The 16671-nt window shown below is 41.1% G+C and overlaps 1 protein-coding gene across 2 annotated transcripts in view; it reads right to left on the bottom strand.

Annotated features, from left to right (window-relative positions):
- RASA2 (RAS p21 protein activator 2) overlaps positions 1 to 16671 on the bottom strand; it is a 117804-nt gene that overhangs the window by 83425 nt on the left and 17708 nt on the right. For both annotated transcript variants that reach the window (XM_054729596.1, XM_054729597.1), the window contains exons 2-3: positions 7525 to 7642; positions 1384 to 1487 (exon numbers count right to left, since the gene is read on the bottom strand). In XM_054729596.1, coding sequence (XP_054585571.1) covers positions 1384 to 1487; positions 7525 to 7642 — 222 coding nt within the window. The remainder of the gene's footprint in view (positions 1 to 1383; positions 1488 to 7524; positions 7643 to 16671) is intronic.

The raw sequence follows: 16671 nt of genomic DNA, 5'->3' as shown, positions 1-16671 counted from the left end.
AGTTAAAAAATTAAATTTTATTTTTTCACCTATCAAATTGTAAAATTTTTTTTAAATGACAATATCCAGAAGGATGAGGATATGAAATGGTTATGCCCATGCATGTCTGGGGGTAATGTAAATTAGTACATTTCTGGGACCAATGTAAAAACATATATAGAAGAAATCCTAAAAATATTCATACCCCTTGCCTCAGTATTTTCACTTCTAAAAATTTATACTAAAAAAATGGACATGCAAAATGTATGCACAAGGATGTTCACGGGAGCACCATTTAGAGCACCAAAAATCTGGAATCATAGATGTCTACCAACAAAGAAGCAGTTAAAATAATACATTTCTACACAAAAGATATTACATAACAAATATTTTTAAAACATATTTACTAACACAGGAAAAAGATCATAGCTTGATATTAAATGAAAAAGGAAAAAACTGAACTTAGGATGGAATACAGAATGGGAAGAAATATACAAATTCTTAACTATAGTTATTCCTGTGCAGTCATTATTAGTCACTAAGATTATGTAATAGTTTTAAAATTAAGAAAAACTATGTTGTTTTTAAGGTTATTTGATTTTCCCTAAAATGATTTTTGCAAACTTAAAGGAAGAATATAGACCATTTGTTAAAAAAGAGTTCAATAGCAAAGCAGAAACAAATGCTGGTTAAGAGGATTAAGTCAAATAAAGCGTAATCATTTAAACTGTAGGAAACTTCAAATCAGAAAGGAGAGATGCCGATGATGAAATTCAGGATATTAAAAGGGGAGAGAATAATACATGTAAATTATAGACCTCTACCTGTTATTAAAATACAAAGATACTGGGTACAAAGAGCATGAATGTAACACATATGTACTCCACTGAGGCTCAGACAATTATTTAAGAAATAGAGTTACTGGTCACCAATATAAACAGACAGAAAACATCATATTAGAGTGAACTAATTAGTTCTATTAGAAAAACTTCAAAAACAGAAGTTCTTTGGGGGTATCAAATACTGTGATCTTTGTATAAAACATTCTTGAACCATTTAACATAATATGTACTGAACATTTATTAAATGTAAGACACTCTGTGAGCGATAGCCTCTGCTCCATAAATATCACATTCAACTAGAGAATCTAGATATTAAACAACAAACTGATGAACAAGCGTAATGAGTACTCTGGAAAGGGACCCAGGTATAAGGAAACATATGACACCATGACAAGGAGGGATCAAATTAACAATCAGATTAACAAATGTACATGAAGACTAGAGAAAAGGATTAGAAATGCTGAGCATATATTATTCTGTTGTTTACAACACTTTATACTTAGAGAAAGAATGAACATAAAAACCATTGTTGTGATTAAAGATAGTTATGAATAGTACTTACCTATACGAAGGTCTCTTTGTAAAACATTCTTATCATAAACATAGAAAGACAAATACTGGAAAGTTCTTGGAATATCAAAGTAAAATTCTTCACTGAAAAATGGGCTAGAGAGAAAAAGGGGAAAGTTCATCATTATAAATTTAACAGTGTCCTCAAATAATATTTTCAATAAAATTAAATTACACACTAAAAAAACATAAGAAAAGCTTCAAAAGCTCCAAAATAATTCTCTATGCTAAATTTCAACCAAATACTGTACAAACCAAGTTGAACTCTGAAAGGACCTCAATTGCAAGGTTGAGCTCTGAACACACAGCTTTTCAGGAGTCATGTGAACAGAAGACTCAGTAACTGCCTAGGGTCATGCTCACCTAAAGTGGACACAAATGAGAGCGGAGGACAGTGCCATCATCATCTCAGAAATAGTAAAGCTATATTAATTACAATAATACGTAATACCTAAAATGGGTGTTATGTAACATGCTACTTCAAAATATATTTTAAAATATAAAACAAGTTATTTTTTAATCAACTTTACTGATGTATAAATTACATATAATAAAATTCAAAGTATAAAGATTAATGATTTTTGATAAGTTTATAAACTGTGTAGTCTCCATCTCAATTAAGATTTGGTAACTATATCCCCGTAGTTTCCTTACGCTCTTCTGCAGTTACCTTACCATACCTGCCACAGGCAACAAGTGATCTGATTTCTATCACTATAGATAGACCTGGTGTAGAATTTCATACAAATGAAATCAAATAGTATGTACTCTTGCATCCAGCTTCTTTCACTCAGCTAACATCTACAAGATTTTTTTCCATTTTCTGTGTATATCAGCAGTTCATTTGCTGAGTAATATTTCATTTATGAATACCCCACAATCCATTCCCCTAGTGATATCATTTGAGTTATTTCCAGTTTGGGCTATTAAAAATTAAGCTGCTATTAATATTTTTATACAAGGCTTTTCTTGGATATATGCCTTCAATTCTTTTGGGTAGGTAACTAAGAATAGAATTGCTGGGTTAAAGGGTAGGTGAAATTTTAAATTTATAAAAAATGGTCAAACTGTTTTTCCAACATGATTCCCAACCTTTTTACATTCCTACCAGAAATGTGTGAGAGCTTCTGGTTGCTCCATATCATTGTCAAATTTGCTACTGAAAGTCTTTTTAAAATTAGCTATTCTAGTGAATGTGACATGATAAATTTATACACCTGTATAATCTCTACCCAAATCAAGATATAGAACATTTCTATCTCCCCAAAAAGTTCCCCTCCACACTGTCACGGGAACCAGTGATCTGATTTTTATACTGACACATTATGTTCAAGAATCTATAGTGACAGAAATGGTTTAAAAACAGCATTTCCCTGATAACTAATGATGCTGGATATTTTTTCATGTGCTTGTTGGACACTTGTCTATCTTCTTTTGGGAAAATCTATTTGTGTTTTCTTTCTTTTTTAAATGGGTTGTCCTTTATTTAAAAAATAAATTCTGGATACAAGTCTTTTGTCAGAGTATTATCTCCCAGTTGGGGCTTGCAATTTCATTTTCTTTTAAAAAAAATATATTTTATTAATTTTTTACAGAGAGAAAGGGAGAGAGATAGAGAGTTAGAAACATCGATGAGAGAGAAACATCGATCAGCTGCCTCCTGCACACTCCTCACTGGGGATGTGCCCGCAACCAAGGTACATGCCCTTGATCAGAATCGAACCCAGGACCCTTGAGTCCGCAGGCCGACCTTCTATCCACTGAGCCAAACTGGTCAGAGCCAATTTCATTTTCTTGATAGTGTCTGTTGTAGAGCAAAAGGCTGAGTTTTTTATGAAATCCAGTTTATCAATTTTTCTTTTATGATGAGTATTTTTTGCATTCTAAGTAATTATCTTTGCCTGCCCCCAGGTTTCTAAGAGTTTCTCCTATGAAATAGTCTATTTCTACAAGTGCATTTGAAGAATGCTATTTTGATATTTAAATTATTCTGTGAAGACAGAAATCACTGAAATGAAATGCTAGTGAACATCTTGTCAAGCATTCCTCTTTCCTGAGAATGTTCAGATACTTTGAAAATGTCACCATTAAATGCAATTTCTTTAGGATGTCACAACTTAAAGAGAAGCTGAAATGCAAAGTAAAATGCTCTTTGAAAAGACATTTCCAAGTGTATCCAGAAAACAGTCGACTCAGCTTTTCAGTTGTTATAATGCCTCATGAACTTTTTTCAATACTTGTTTCACATCAACTGTAACCAAACTAAACTCTTAAAAGTTGGTCTGTCAAAATAATTAGTCTTCTAATTAGTCTCAACATAGAAATTGACATAAAAACAACTATTAGGCAAAGGCATGGCATGTTCAGATATTTTTCTCCTTTGTATCATTTTATAAACAATTATACAATGGAGAATTTCTTTTATATATCATACATCCACACTTGAATATTTTTAAAATACATTCTAAAGCCAAATAAGAATAACATCAGACTTATTTACCAAGTAATCTGTGTCACTGTATCATCCCAATCTCAACAATACCTATATTTGGTTGGTCACATCTTTATTTTATAAATAAATTAATTAATCAATCAATCCATTTGAAGAAAACTTTTCAACAAGGTTCATAAGAGCAATGTCTAGATCATGCATATGACTCTCCTAAGGAAATTCCTGGTGTGGAGAAGAGGAGCCCCAGGCACAAGCGGTACTGCCGGTCCTCAGCTTGTTTATATCACCTACTTTTAAAAAGGATTTGGCCCTAGCTGGTTTGGCTCAATGGATAGAGCGTCAGCCTGCGGACTGAAGGGTCCCAGGTTCGATTCCGGTCAGGAGCACATGCCTAGGTTTCAGATTCAATCCCCAGTAGGGGGCATGCAGGAGACAGCCAATCAATGATTCTCTGTCATTGATGTTTCTATCTCTCCCTCTCCCTTCCTCTCTGAAATCAATTAGTACACACACACACACACACACACACACACACACACACTAATGAAAGGGTAATATACTAATTAGACCTGACGTCTTCCGGATGTCCATCTGGACAAAGCCACAGCAGCTGCGAGGGCCGAGGGGTGTGGGAGAGGCGGGGCGGCGGGATGGCGGGACGGCAGGGCGGTGGGGCCACTTTCGCAGAGGCCACAGGAGAGGCACCCGCCTCCACCACCACCCCTTTTGCAGAGGCAGCACGGAAGAGACCTCGGCGCAGGCCGGTCCAGCACTGCAGCCCCTTTCGCAGAGGCGGCGTGGGAGAGGCAGCAGCGCGGTCCAGGTCCCAGTGGTCCCTCTTACGCAGAGGCAGCCACAGAGGCAGCCACAGAGGCAGCGGCGTTGGCTGGTCCCGGTGCCACGCCTCCGCACTGAATGGGTGCGACCTGCTATGCCTCAACCTCCCACAGCCCCTCCCCCAGCAGGAGTGGCCCCAGATCACCCCCCCACCAGTGGGCAGGGCCGGCACTAAGAAGTGAGGGCTGTGGTGGCCGGCAGTGGCAGCAGCAGCGGGGTGATGGGGGCGGTGCCTTCCCATGACCATCCGGTCGCCTGCCTCAGAGGGAGGCCAGACTGTGGCTTACGGGCCTAATCTGCAGTAGGACATCCCCTGAGGGCTCCCAGACTGAGAGGGGGCAGGCAGGGCTGAGGGGACCTAATTTTTGTGCACCGGGCCTCTAGTGTATGTATCCTATCTAATAATAGAGTAATGTGTAAATTACCATCACTCCGCTACGCCCAAGATTGGGCAGCGGGAGTCTGGGGGGCGGGACTCGGGGTGGCCTATCCGGCCATTGAGAGGCACGGATCCGCTGCCACTGAGGGGGGCTACCCTGCTGTTGAGAGGCGCAAGGGGCGGGACTCCCGCCCCCTGCGCCTCTCAAAGGCCAGATCCGCGGCCGCTGAGGGGGCCTGCCGCGGACACCCAGCTGCGCCTCTCAACGGCAGGGTAGCCAGGTGTCCGCGGCAGCCCCCCTCAGCGCCTCTCAACAGCAGGGTAGCCCCCCTCAGCGGCCGCGGACCATCAAAAGTGGGGGAGCTGGGTGCCTGTCTGCTCCGGCACCAGGCCTTTCAGAAGCCTCCGCCAAGCCGGAGGCTTCTGAAAGGCCTGGTGCACCAGCGGACAGGCACCCAGCTCCACCGCGAAAAGCGAAAGCGTGTAGGGGACCCTACACGTGCATGATTCAATCATGCACTGGTCCTCTAGTATATAAATAAAAGGATTTGAGTGAGGTAAAGATTTAGGAGTTATAGATTCCATATGTAATTCCCACTTACCTGTCATGAAAACTCTATACACAGACTACCTATAAAAACTATAATATCCAGAACCCACAAAAGATATTAAGTGGTATCTACTGATTTTTGACTTAACAGCTTATCATAATATGCAAAAGGATAAAAAACACTGAAATGAACACAAGGTGAGCAAGTGTTTAGATTCTTTCACACTATTTCACAAGCAAAAATGCTAGGGGACACCTAGAATTGAAGAAGTACTTAGTTTAACTAGTACATAATCTTTATTGAATGACCTAAGATAACCACTGCTAACTTTAAAATACCTTTCAAGTTGCTATGTATCTAGAAAAATAATTTAAGATGGACAAAAATTATTGTTTTATCATTTCATTTTCCTTTATGCAAATATCTGGAAAGGCCAGGGTTAAAAAAAGTAAGCTAATTTTAGTTGCTCATTTACAAGGTTACATATTAGAAATTACCACAAATATTCAATTTATGAACAATTACTAGTTTTATCACTGATTTTTTTGTGTGATATAGAATCAGTATACATTAAGTAACAAATTGAGATTTTAATAGTTTCAGGTCCCAATCTTAGTTTTGCTTCTAACTTCCTTTATTATATGCACAAATTATTCAGCCTTTTGGTGACTCAGTTTAATCATTTATAACATATAAATAACAACAATTCTAATATAACAGAGACAGGTGATTTATAACTAAAGATGTGTAGTGTATTCCTTCAAATCTTTTTGAGATACTAAAGTATCTTCAGCTTTATACAATGTCTTTCTTATGAAGAATTTAATAGACATTCAAAATTATAAATATTGACAATAAAACATAATGGGGAAAACTTCAGAGAAAAAAAAAAGGACAAGTATAAAGGAAAAATATATAAAACTGAATAAAAAATATATATGTGACATACAATTTACCTGACATGATACTCAATATTTCATCCACCACATGTTCATTCCAACAACTCTCACAGGTGCGCCCTTGTTTTTGACTCTTCTGTCTGAACAAGACTGCACCCTTCCAGCTCTGCTCTGCACTGCACTGTCCACAAACACTGCCACAGGGCAGAGGTGGCACACTTCAATTTTATGAGTTAGAATTTACTATGATACTCTCAAAGGGCTATTGCACCTTCAAAGATGAGAAATCTACCTAAGAGTTCATTCCTTTACAATGCCCTACTTAGTTAAGTGACTTGTATAAACTATAAGAGATTATTTATTTTTAAGAGAAATAAAATAATGATGTAGTTTGAGAAAAGTTCAAATGAATGGGTAAAATTCAGCCTGAAGAAAGGCTGAGGTATATGACAGTTGTTTTAAAAAATTTTTGAGTGTCATGTGAAACTTGTTCTCTTGAAATTCAAGGGACATAATTAAGAACAATTAAGAGGAAGATATACTTTGAGGCAATGAAAAGCCACATGAAAGCAAGTAAGCACTGTGTCTATCTTGTCATGGATATATTAACGCACAGCTCCCAGCACTTTCTTAGCATATAGTAAATTCTTTTATTAGATATTAATCGACTAAAAATAATAGCTTTCTAAGAGTCAGAATATTTCCAAGACCAGACAGGCTGATTAGGAGGCAGTTGAACTCCTTGGTCACTGGTACATGATCAAGCAAATGCCAGGGACCACCTGTCAAAGATAACTGTCAGAAGAAAACAAGCATAAGGCAGTTAGTCTAGAGCTCAATGACTATTAAGGCTCCTTCAAACTCTGAGATTCTGTAATTCCAAAATTAAATTCAGAATGTAAAAGAAAAATAAAAGTTTCATATGAAGAAAGTCTTTTTGATGAAGTCTGAAAAGTGTATACAATTTATTAATAAATATATCATATGAATTATAATTTACCAATTTTATACAAACCTTAAAGATTTTTCAACAACTTGAGTACGATAAACTTCTTCCTGATCCAAATTTATGGTGCAGAAACAATCTCTCATTTTGTTGGGTCCAAGATAAGGCAATAAATTTTTTGCTTCACCTGTTGGCATAAAAATTGAAACTGGTGTTAAATATCACTAGCTGCTTCATGCTAAACCTTATATAGGATTAATTCATCCAAAAGGAGATATAAGATGTGGCACAGGAAAAAAAATTAGTGGTTAGAAAAAGATGATCAACTTGTCAAGGAGTCTGGTGATACTGAGGGAGGAGCTGTGTTTAAAGGGGCGTGTGAGGTCATATTACATAACTGTATCCCTGTTCTGAGAAAGGGGCAATCCCCCAACGTGTGCTGTCCATCCCATCCCACCAGCACCAATTCAAGAATTTGACTCTACAATTAATCCTTCTTTCTTACATCATCAGTAATTTTCCTTTCTAGTAAATTGTTCCCATCAGCACATAAACAAGCTTTGGTATTTCCCAATTTTAAAAAAGCACAAAAAGAAAATCTCCTTTGACTCCACCTCCTCCTTTGTGGTATCATGTCATCTTTAGAGTTGCTTTCACAGCAAAACTTCTTGAAAGCAATTATCTCGTCATTCTCTAATTTCTCATCTTCCATTCATTCTTCAACTCTTTCCAACCAGCTTCTAACTCCATGATGACACTGAAACTGCCTCCCATATTGCCAAGACCAACAGTCATTTCTCTGTCCTCCTACCTGATCTGGCAGCACTATCCTATGTAATAAAAGGGTAATATGCAAATAGACTGAACAGCTGAAACTACCAGCGGAAATGACCGGTCGCTATGAGGTGCACTGACCACCAGGGGGCAGACGCTCAATGCAGGAGCTGCCCCCTGGTGGTCAGTGCGCTTCCACAGGGGAAGCGCCGCTCAGCCAGAAGCCAGACTCACAGCTTACAGCTGGCGAGCACAGCGGTGGTGGGGGAACCTCTCCCGATCCGTGGCAGCACTAAGAGCTCCCGGACTGTGAGAGGGCACAGGTCAGGCTGAGGGACCCCTCCCCCTCCCGCCCTGAGTGTATGAATCTCGTGCACCAGGCCTCTAGTTTAAAATAAGTTAAAAAAAAAAAAAGGTAATACTAACATCCATCCTTAAATTGTCCTCTTTTCTTGGCTTCCACAACTCTGGCTTTCCTCCTACATCACTGGCCCTCTCTCCTGACGTCTCTCCTTCCTCACGTCTAAATCTTATAATGCTTCAGGGCTGTTATGGCGCACCTTCTTTCCTTTCCCAAGCAAACTCCTTCAGTATATAGTGTTACTGATGATGCTTCCCAAATCTACATTTCCAGGTCTGCTACCTTCTTGTCAACACTAGCTATGAATACCCAAGTGCCTCCTTGGATTCTGTAGGTATCTCAAATTTAACAAGTCCCAGACAAATCATCTGACTTCCTCCCTTAAAACAGGCTTTTCCCCCAGTCTACTACCACCTTCCTCTTTTTCTCACCATCCTCCCCAAACCTCCCACCCACACATCGAGTCCATCAACAAATCCAACAGACCCTCCAAAATAAATCCTAAATCTAACCACTCCTCAATCACCTTCACTGGTTGCACCCTATAATCTACTCTCCTTCAAGCAGTGTGTGTGATCTTTTAAACACATCATTCAGGTCAGCCACATCCCCTGCACCAACACCATTCCATTTCACTTAGAATATAATCCCATTTCTAAATTCCCACTGTCATGGTCTAGACAGCCCTACTGAACGGTCTTCTCCTCTCTGACCTCTTCTCCTCCCACTTTCCCCAGTGTTCACCTTCTTTCCATTCATCAACCATGCCAAGCTTGCTCAAGCTTCGGGCCTCTGCCTGGAGTGCTCTAACCCATAGCTGGCTATCACTCAGGTCTCAGATCAAATGTCACTTCCTCAGAGAAACCTTCTCTGACTATTGTTACCACATTTTATTTCTCTGTTTCTTTTCATGATAGCATTTATAACTATCTGAAACTCTGTTAATATTACTTAAGTGTCTATTTTCTGGTTCCCTCATTCTTGAGGCCTGAGAATTTGTTGATCTCCAAGGTCTAAAATAGTGACTGCCACCCAGTAAGGAAGACACTTGAGAGAATTTGTTGAATGCACATTAAGGAAACCAATACGTCTAGTTTGAAGTTCTTGTAAGATGTGCTTGGGCCACAAGGACACACAAAAGTGTGGGTGCTGAAATCAGACACCAATGTACTAAATTAGAAAAGCAAGACAGTTGGCATAAGGACAAGAGCTTTGCCCTAACAATCAGGAAACCAATGTTCTGTCTTACCTCTGCTACTAAGTGGCTAAATGACTTCAGACAAATCACTGAAGCACAGCTTGCCTGGTGAAAGTTTGGAATAGATAAACTTAAGTCTCTTATTGTTTATCAACTTTAAAATTAAAGGCCATTTAAACCAATATATTTTAAAGAAGTTTATCAGAAAGTTAAGAAACACCTATGGAAAAAAACCTCAATAAACAAATACTTTTAAAAAATTAAAATGAGAAAATCAATGAAAAGGTACCAGTTAGATACTCATTGTTACTAAACTTGTCATTGGGAAATTAGAAAAAAATAAATTTACCACTTAAACGGAATATGTAAAAATACTTATGTTCATCTCAAGTAAGAATCAAGGAATCTAATCTTTTAAGTGACCCTAAAATTGCGTCATATGGGTTGGGCTGTTTCTTAACAGGAAAAAGAACATATATTTGATTTTGTATCCATCCATTCTCTTCCTCTAGATGTCCCTCCTCTCAAACAAGGCTCATCTGGAGTTCATCCATCTACCTGTGCTCTCTTGACCCCATCTCTTCCCTTTCACTCCAGAGCACTCAGCAATTCTGTTTTCATTATTTTCAACCTTCTGTTCCTTTAAGTCTCTCCTTCTTTGATAACTCCCCTCTGTATAATCTATGTTTTATTTTAAACCAAAATCCAACTAGGTCACTCTATAGGGCCTGGAATGTAAACAAATTTGGAATTAACCTTTTGCACTCGGATATTGAGTATGACTCGACACGGTTAGCATTAGAATAAAGGAATCGAGAAAAAAGCAAGCAAGTGCAAAGGGTTAAATCATAATAGGCATGCTCCATATCTAATGAGAAAACTTGGAACACTAAATCATAGGCCTTGAATATGTTCCTGTTTCATTCACATAAAAGTGAAGTTTAAGAAAACTTCACTATGAAATGTACATATTTCCAATGCCCACCTTTTATTAACGAGAGAAAATGGAGATTATGTTGTCTGCAGCATCCAATGAACTTGACACTAACAGATATTTACTTAGAATAAAAACTTAAGTTCTATATAATATATAAAATGCACTCATATCACTTCCTATAAAAGCAGTTATCATACTCTTTGTTCACTAATGTTCAAATAAATTACATTGAAAGTGAATTCATCTAACCAGTGCCTAACTCACCAATCATCCTATATAATAAAGAGGTAATATGCAAATTGACCATCACACCCTCACAAGATGACTGCCTACAACCAGGCCAGCAGGAGGGGTTAGTGAGGGACAACCAAACGACTGAACAAGCAGGCTGCATGGGGCGACCAGGCCGGCAGGGAAGTTAGTGAGGGATGACCAAACGACTGAACAAGCAGACCAGGCCAGCAGGGGCGTTGTGAAGGGTGACCAGGCCGGCAGGGAGGTCAGTTGGGGGCGACCAGGCTGGTGGTGGGGAAGGGAGTTAGGGGCGACCAGGCCAGCAGGGGGTGGGGGTGCAGTTAGGGGCAACCAGGCTGGCAGGGTGGGCAGTTGGGGGCAATTAGGCTGGCGGGGGGAGGGGGGCAGTGAGGGGCGACTAGGCCAGCAGGGGAGGGCAATTGGGGGTGACCAGGCTGGCGGGGGGTGGGTGGGTAGGTGGGGCAGTTAGGAGCGACCAGGTCGGCAGGGAGGTGGCAATTGGGGGCGACCTGGCTGGCAGGGGGGGGCAGTTAGAGGTGATCAGGCCAGCACACAGAGGCAGTGGGGGCGATCAGGCCGGCAGGGGAGGGCTGTTAGGGGCGACCAGGCAGGCAGGCAGGTGAGCGATTAGGAGCCAGCGGTCCAGGATTGTGAGAGAGATGTCCGACTGCCGGTTTAGGCCCAATCCCCAAGGGGTCCCGGATTGGAGAGGGTCCCGGATTGAGGGGACCCCCCCCTGGGCACGAATTTCGTGCACCAGGCCTCTAGTCCTATATAAAAGCCTAATATGCAAATTGTCCCCTTGGGCAGTCGTTCGACCACTCGCTATGATGTGCCCTGACCACCAGGGGGCACTGCAGAACATGGAGGGCATTGGCGATGCGGCGCTGGCAGCAGGCAGCAGTGGAGGCACTACTGGCCCCAATGGGCCCCGATGAGAGCGGGACCACAGTGGGATGGTGGAGCAGGTGAGCGGGCAGCGCCAGGCCAAGGCGGATGCAAGCGGGGGCCCGATCACCCTGCCCATCGCCCTGCAGACAGCAACCAGCAGCAGCAGTGGGGCGGCTCCAAGGCACTGAGGGAGCCAGGCAGGGGGCCCAGACCTGACTGATCGCTCAAAGACAGAGACAGCTGCAGTGGTGGGGGGCAGGGCTGCTGCCTGGCTCCCAGGTACTAAGGGAGCCACCGGGCATGGGGCCCCACCCTAATAGATCACCCTGCAGGCAGGATGGTAGAGCAGGTGAGGGGGCGGCACCAGGCCAAGGCAGGGTGCCAGGTGGGGCTGTGGGGCTGTGAGGCTGGGGGCGCAAGCTGGGGCTGTGAGGCTGGGGGCAGGAGCTGAGGTCTGATCTCCGCAGGCCACCCCGAGGGACCCCACCCATGCATGAATTCGTGCACTGGGCCTCTAGTACAAATATGTTGATTAAGCCAGCTATCAAGACTTTAAACTGCAACTCCAAAATATAGTGGTATTTAATTGGCATTTTATAAAAGACATAAACTGAAATAATTAACTGCCACTTTGTAAAAAAAAAATCATCAAAAGTGAAGGTTAGAAAATAAAAGTAATATTGTACCCATTATATCTCTAAGCAAAAAGAGATTACCTTAATAGCACACACTTTACATCAAGATACACAAAAAGAGAAAACTGAGGAAATTTGGAAGATTGTACTTGTCTTGCATGTGTATTTGCTTTGGGCCTCACTAGTTCTAGTTAATTATGGTATATAAATAAGCAAGTGCATTAAACCAAAAAACAACCAAACAACTACTGCTCCTTAAAAGGCAAGCTTCTTGAAAACTTATTCTATAAACTCTGCTCCTACTCACAGCCTGAACCTGCAATTTGTGGTGTTTTTTAACTAGATCCTTCAAGAACACTAATAAATACTAAGTGCTACCCAATCAAATGATTGCTTTTCAGTTCCTACCTTATTTAACCATGCTTCAGTATTTGATAGCACTGATCTAGCCTCAGTGTAGGGAACCCACTCCTGATTTTCTTTTACTCCCTTGTTCAGGCTTTTCATCTATTACCCACACCTTAAATGTGAGGCAACTTTTGGCATCCATATGCCACTAAATATAGGTGGAACACCAATTTTAGGTATATTAAAAAATGTCACTATAAAAAAATAAAAATAGCCGAAACCGGTATGGCTCAGTGGATAGAGCGTTAGCCTGTGGACTGAAAGGTCCCAGGTTCAATTCTGGTCAAGGGCACATGCCTGGGTTGTGGGCTTGACCCCTAGTGGAGGTGTGCAGGAGGCAGCCGATCAACAATTCTCTCTCATCATTGATGTTTCTATCTCCCACCATCTCCGAAAAAAAAAATACACACACACACACACATATATATAAGGCCCAGTGCACAAAAATTCATGCACTCGGCAGGGGCTGGGGGCGGGGGGTCCCCTCAGCCTGGCCTGCGCCCTCTTGCAGACCAGGAGCCCTCAGGGGATGTCTGACTGATGGCTTAGGCCCGCTCCCCAGGCTAGCCTCCCTCTGTGAGAGGCGGCCTGCGGCTGATAGGGGGCACATGCCCTGATTCGCCCCAACACCACCGCTGCCAATGGCCCCCTCTGTGGGAGGCAATTGGTGGGGCGATCAGGGACGGCGCTGGCCAGTGAGCGGCCGTCCCTGCCCTACCGCCCCCCCCCATCAACCCCTTCGCCACCGCCCCCCAATTGCTGTCCCCTCCCTCTGCCCGCTGGCACCTGGATTGGCTGGCCTGTTCGCTGGCCACACCCCTCCCCCTCTGCCAACCAGTTGTTTTATCATTCAGTCGATTTGCATATTAGAACCAAAAGATCATGGTTCAATTCCCGGTCAAGGCACATGCCTGGGTTGCGGGCTCAGCCCCCAGTGTGGGGCACGCAGGAGGCAGCCAATCAATGATTCTCTCTCATCATTGATGTTTCTGTCTCTTTCTCCCTTTCCCTTCCTCTTTGAATAAAAATTATATATATACACAAAAACAAATACTTATACATTTCTCAACATTTGATGGTATTATCTGCAAATTTTCTCAATTTATCCATAGCCCATTCGATGGTGGCTATTCTTAAGGAGAATCAGGATCTATATCTGTGGTACATATGGTAGATCAGTATTCTTCATCCATTCCAATGTCCTTTGGTGTATGACTTTCTGCACTGTAGAGACTAGAAAGCTAAAAACTACATTTCCCAGCCTCCCTTGCGTTAGAACTGTGAATGTGACTTAAATTCCACCAATCAGATGCACTCATTAGAAATCTGGGCCCTAACCAGTTTGGCTCAGTGGATAGAGCGTTGCCTGCGGACTGAAAGATCCCAGGTTCGATTCTGGTCAAGGGCATGTACCTTGGTTGCGGGCACATCCCCAGTAGGAGGTGTGCAGGAGGCAGCTGATCGATGTTTCTCTCTCATTGATGTTTCTAACTCTCTATCCCTCTCCCTTCCTCTCTGTAAAAAAATCAATAAAAATATATTTAAAAAAAAAAAGAAATTTGGAAGGCAGAAGAGAAGGGAGGTTGCATTAAGGCTGCTTCTACTGACAAGCACTGTCATGAAGATGTCCAGATTTTCTGCAGCAACATTTGCAGAAGTCCTTGTGTCTAGTCACAGGTTTCATAGGCATCAAGAAGAAAGGCATCCATTCTGTCATACAGGTTGTGACAGGTGTAGCTTGGTTCTAGAGCCAGCTGTAATGACAACAGATTACTGATGAAGATGGCTGCTTGCTGATGGTTATTTCCTAATAGTGGCAGATTCCTGATCATGGCAGAGGTGGTGAGGTTGTAAGACAAGCAGCTAAAAATTACAGCTTCCCAATTCTGCAGGCACATTTTTAATCCTAAAAGAGATAGTAACTCTCTTGGTGGTCCAGCTGCAATGTGACTTTAGAATGCCATTCCTGAAAGTTCAACATAGAATCCGTTTCCACAGTCTTTCCAACGATTCTATAAGCCACTTAAAATATTTTACTAAATCTCTTTCTGCTTAAACTAGCTAGAGTTGATTCTGTAAACTTAATCCTAGACTGGTTTCTTTTCTTGCCCTTCATTTCTAAACAAATTAGAAAACTCCATCCTACATTACTAGTCTTCAGAGTTTGGGAAATCTTTCAGCTAGATGTGGCTATCTGGATCAAACATGGACTCAGAAATGACAAAGCAGTATCTCACTAAAAACTATTTTTATTGTTCCGGTAGATAGTGAGTTGAATAGCACAGCATGATCGAATGGTAAATGCTGCAACCTGGGAAACAGAGACAGATGGATCTTAATTCTCTGTATTGTTGTATCTGTCTCTGGCAAACGTTTCTTCATTTCCTACTGTACCATTTGGATGTGGTTTTTAAAATAGGCTCAATAATACAGTGTCATGTTTCCATGAATCTGGGAGTATCAACTTTTCAACATTCAAACCATGTGCAACATTTTGGTACCTCCATCTTTTTAAAAAAATATTCTTTTTTCTAACTTAAAAGTTTTTATGTATTGATTGATTTTAGAGAGAGAGAGGGAGGAAAGGACAGAGAGACAGAGAGAGATTTGTTGTCCTACTTATTTATGCATTCATTAGTTGATTCCTGTATGTGCCCTGATTGGCGATCAAACCCGCGACCTTGGCATATCAGACCAAATGAGCTATCTGGCCTGGGTAACTCTATCTTATCCTTAAATTTATACACATCATGTTTAAAAGTAATAAGATTAAAGTATTCCAGACATTCAATATATTGCTGAGATAGGACACTTAAGCAAGACAAATGAAATAATGGAAGTGGTTTTTACTTGCATTTGAATGAAAGAAATGTTTTTAGCTTGTCCCTCATTTAAAAAATTATGTGCATGCCAGAGTACTGCAATATGCAAAGGCAGATATTTGTCTACAAAAGCAGATGTATTGACCCTACAGCAAATAGTATAGACCTGATTATATTTTCAAATGTCACTATTTCCTTCAACAGTGAATCAAGATCAGGAGGTATATTATTGACAAAACAACTATTCCTTTATGAAGAAAGGAAGCTGGCTTTCAAGCTCAACATCTTTTATTGTGTAACAACATCCTTTCTTGTTGGATTCATAAATGGTACTCCTTAAGATCTTTTCTAGTCTACATTATGATTTATGATATAATTAACTAAATTTTAAAAAAATTTCCTAAAGCATGGATTTTTAGAGGTGAGCAAACTAATCTCCACAGGGCATTTCTTCTCCCTCATAGAGGTACTGCAAGTATGCCAAGAACACCTTCACACTACACATCAGTGGTTTTTGTCCAACCATAAAATGAAACAGCCTCTTGCCTACTCATGTGATAGTAACTGTTTCTCCACAGCATACATAGCTTGCAACATCATATATAGCTTAAATAAAATGCCCTGTTTAGCTTGGCTCCCCATCTGTCAAACTGTTGCCAGTTATTTTAATATGTAAACATATATATCACCCCTTGCTCAAAAATCTTGAATGGTGCCACACTACCCACTTTGCAGAATGAAATCTAAAATTCCTTAGTCTGGCATAAAAACCCTTCATGATCTGACACCATCTACTACACATTTGGCCTCTTCTACTTACTTAATCTTTACATCCACAAGTTATGCTCTAACAGTACGCAACTATATTCTCCCACGCCTCCATACATCTGCAATGTTATTTTCATTGCATGGAATGCTCTTACCTGTTTTCCCCC

This window comes from Eptesicus fuscus, chromosome 18 (genome assembly GCF_027574615.1).
Source record: "Eptesicus fuscus isolate TK198812 chromosome 18, DD_ASM_mEF_20220401, whole genome shotgun sequence".
NCBI lineage: Eukaryota > Metazoa > Chordata > Mammalia > Chiroptera > Vespertilionidae > Eptesicus > Eptesicus fuscus.
The sequence above is the reverse complement of the archived record's forward strand: the minus strand, read 5'-3'. Positions and strand labels throughout refer to the sequence as shown.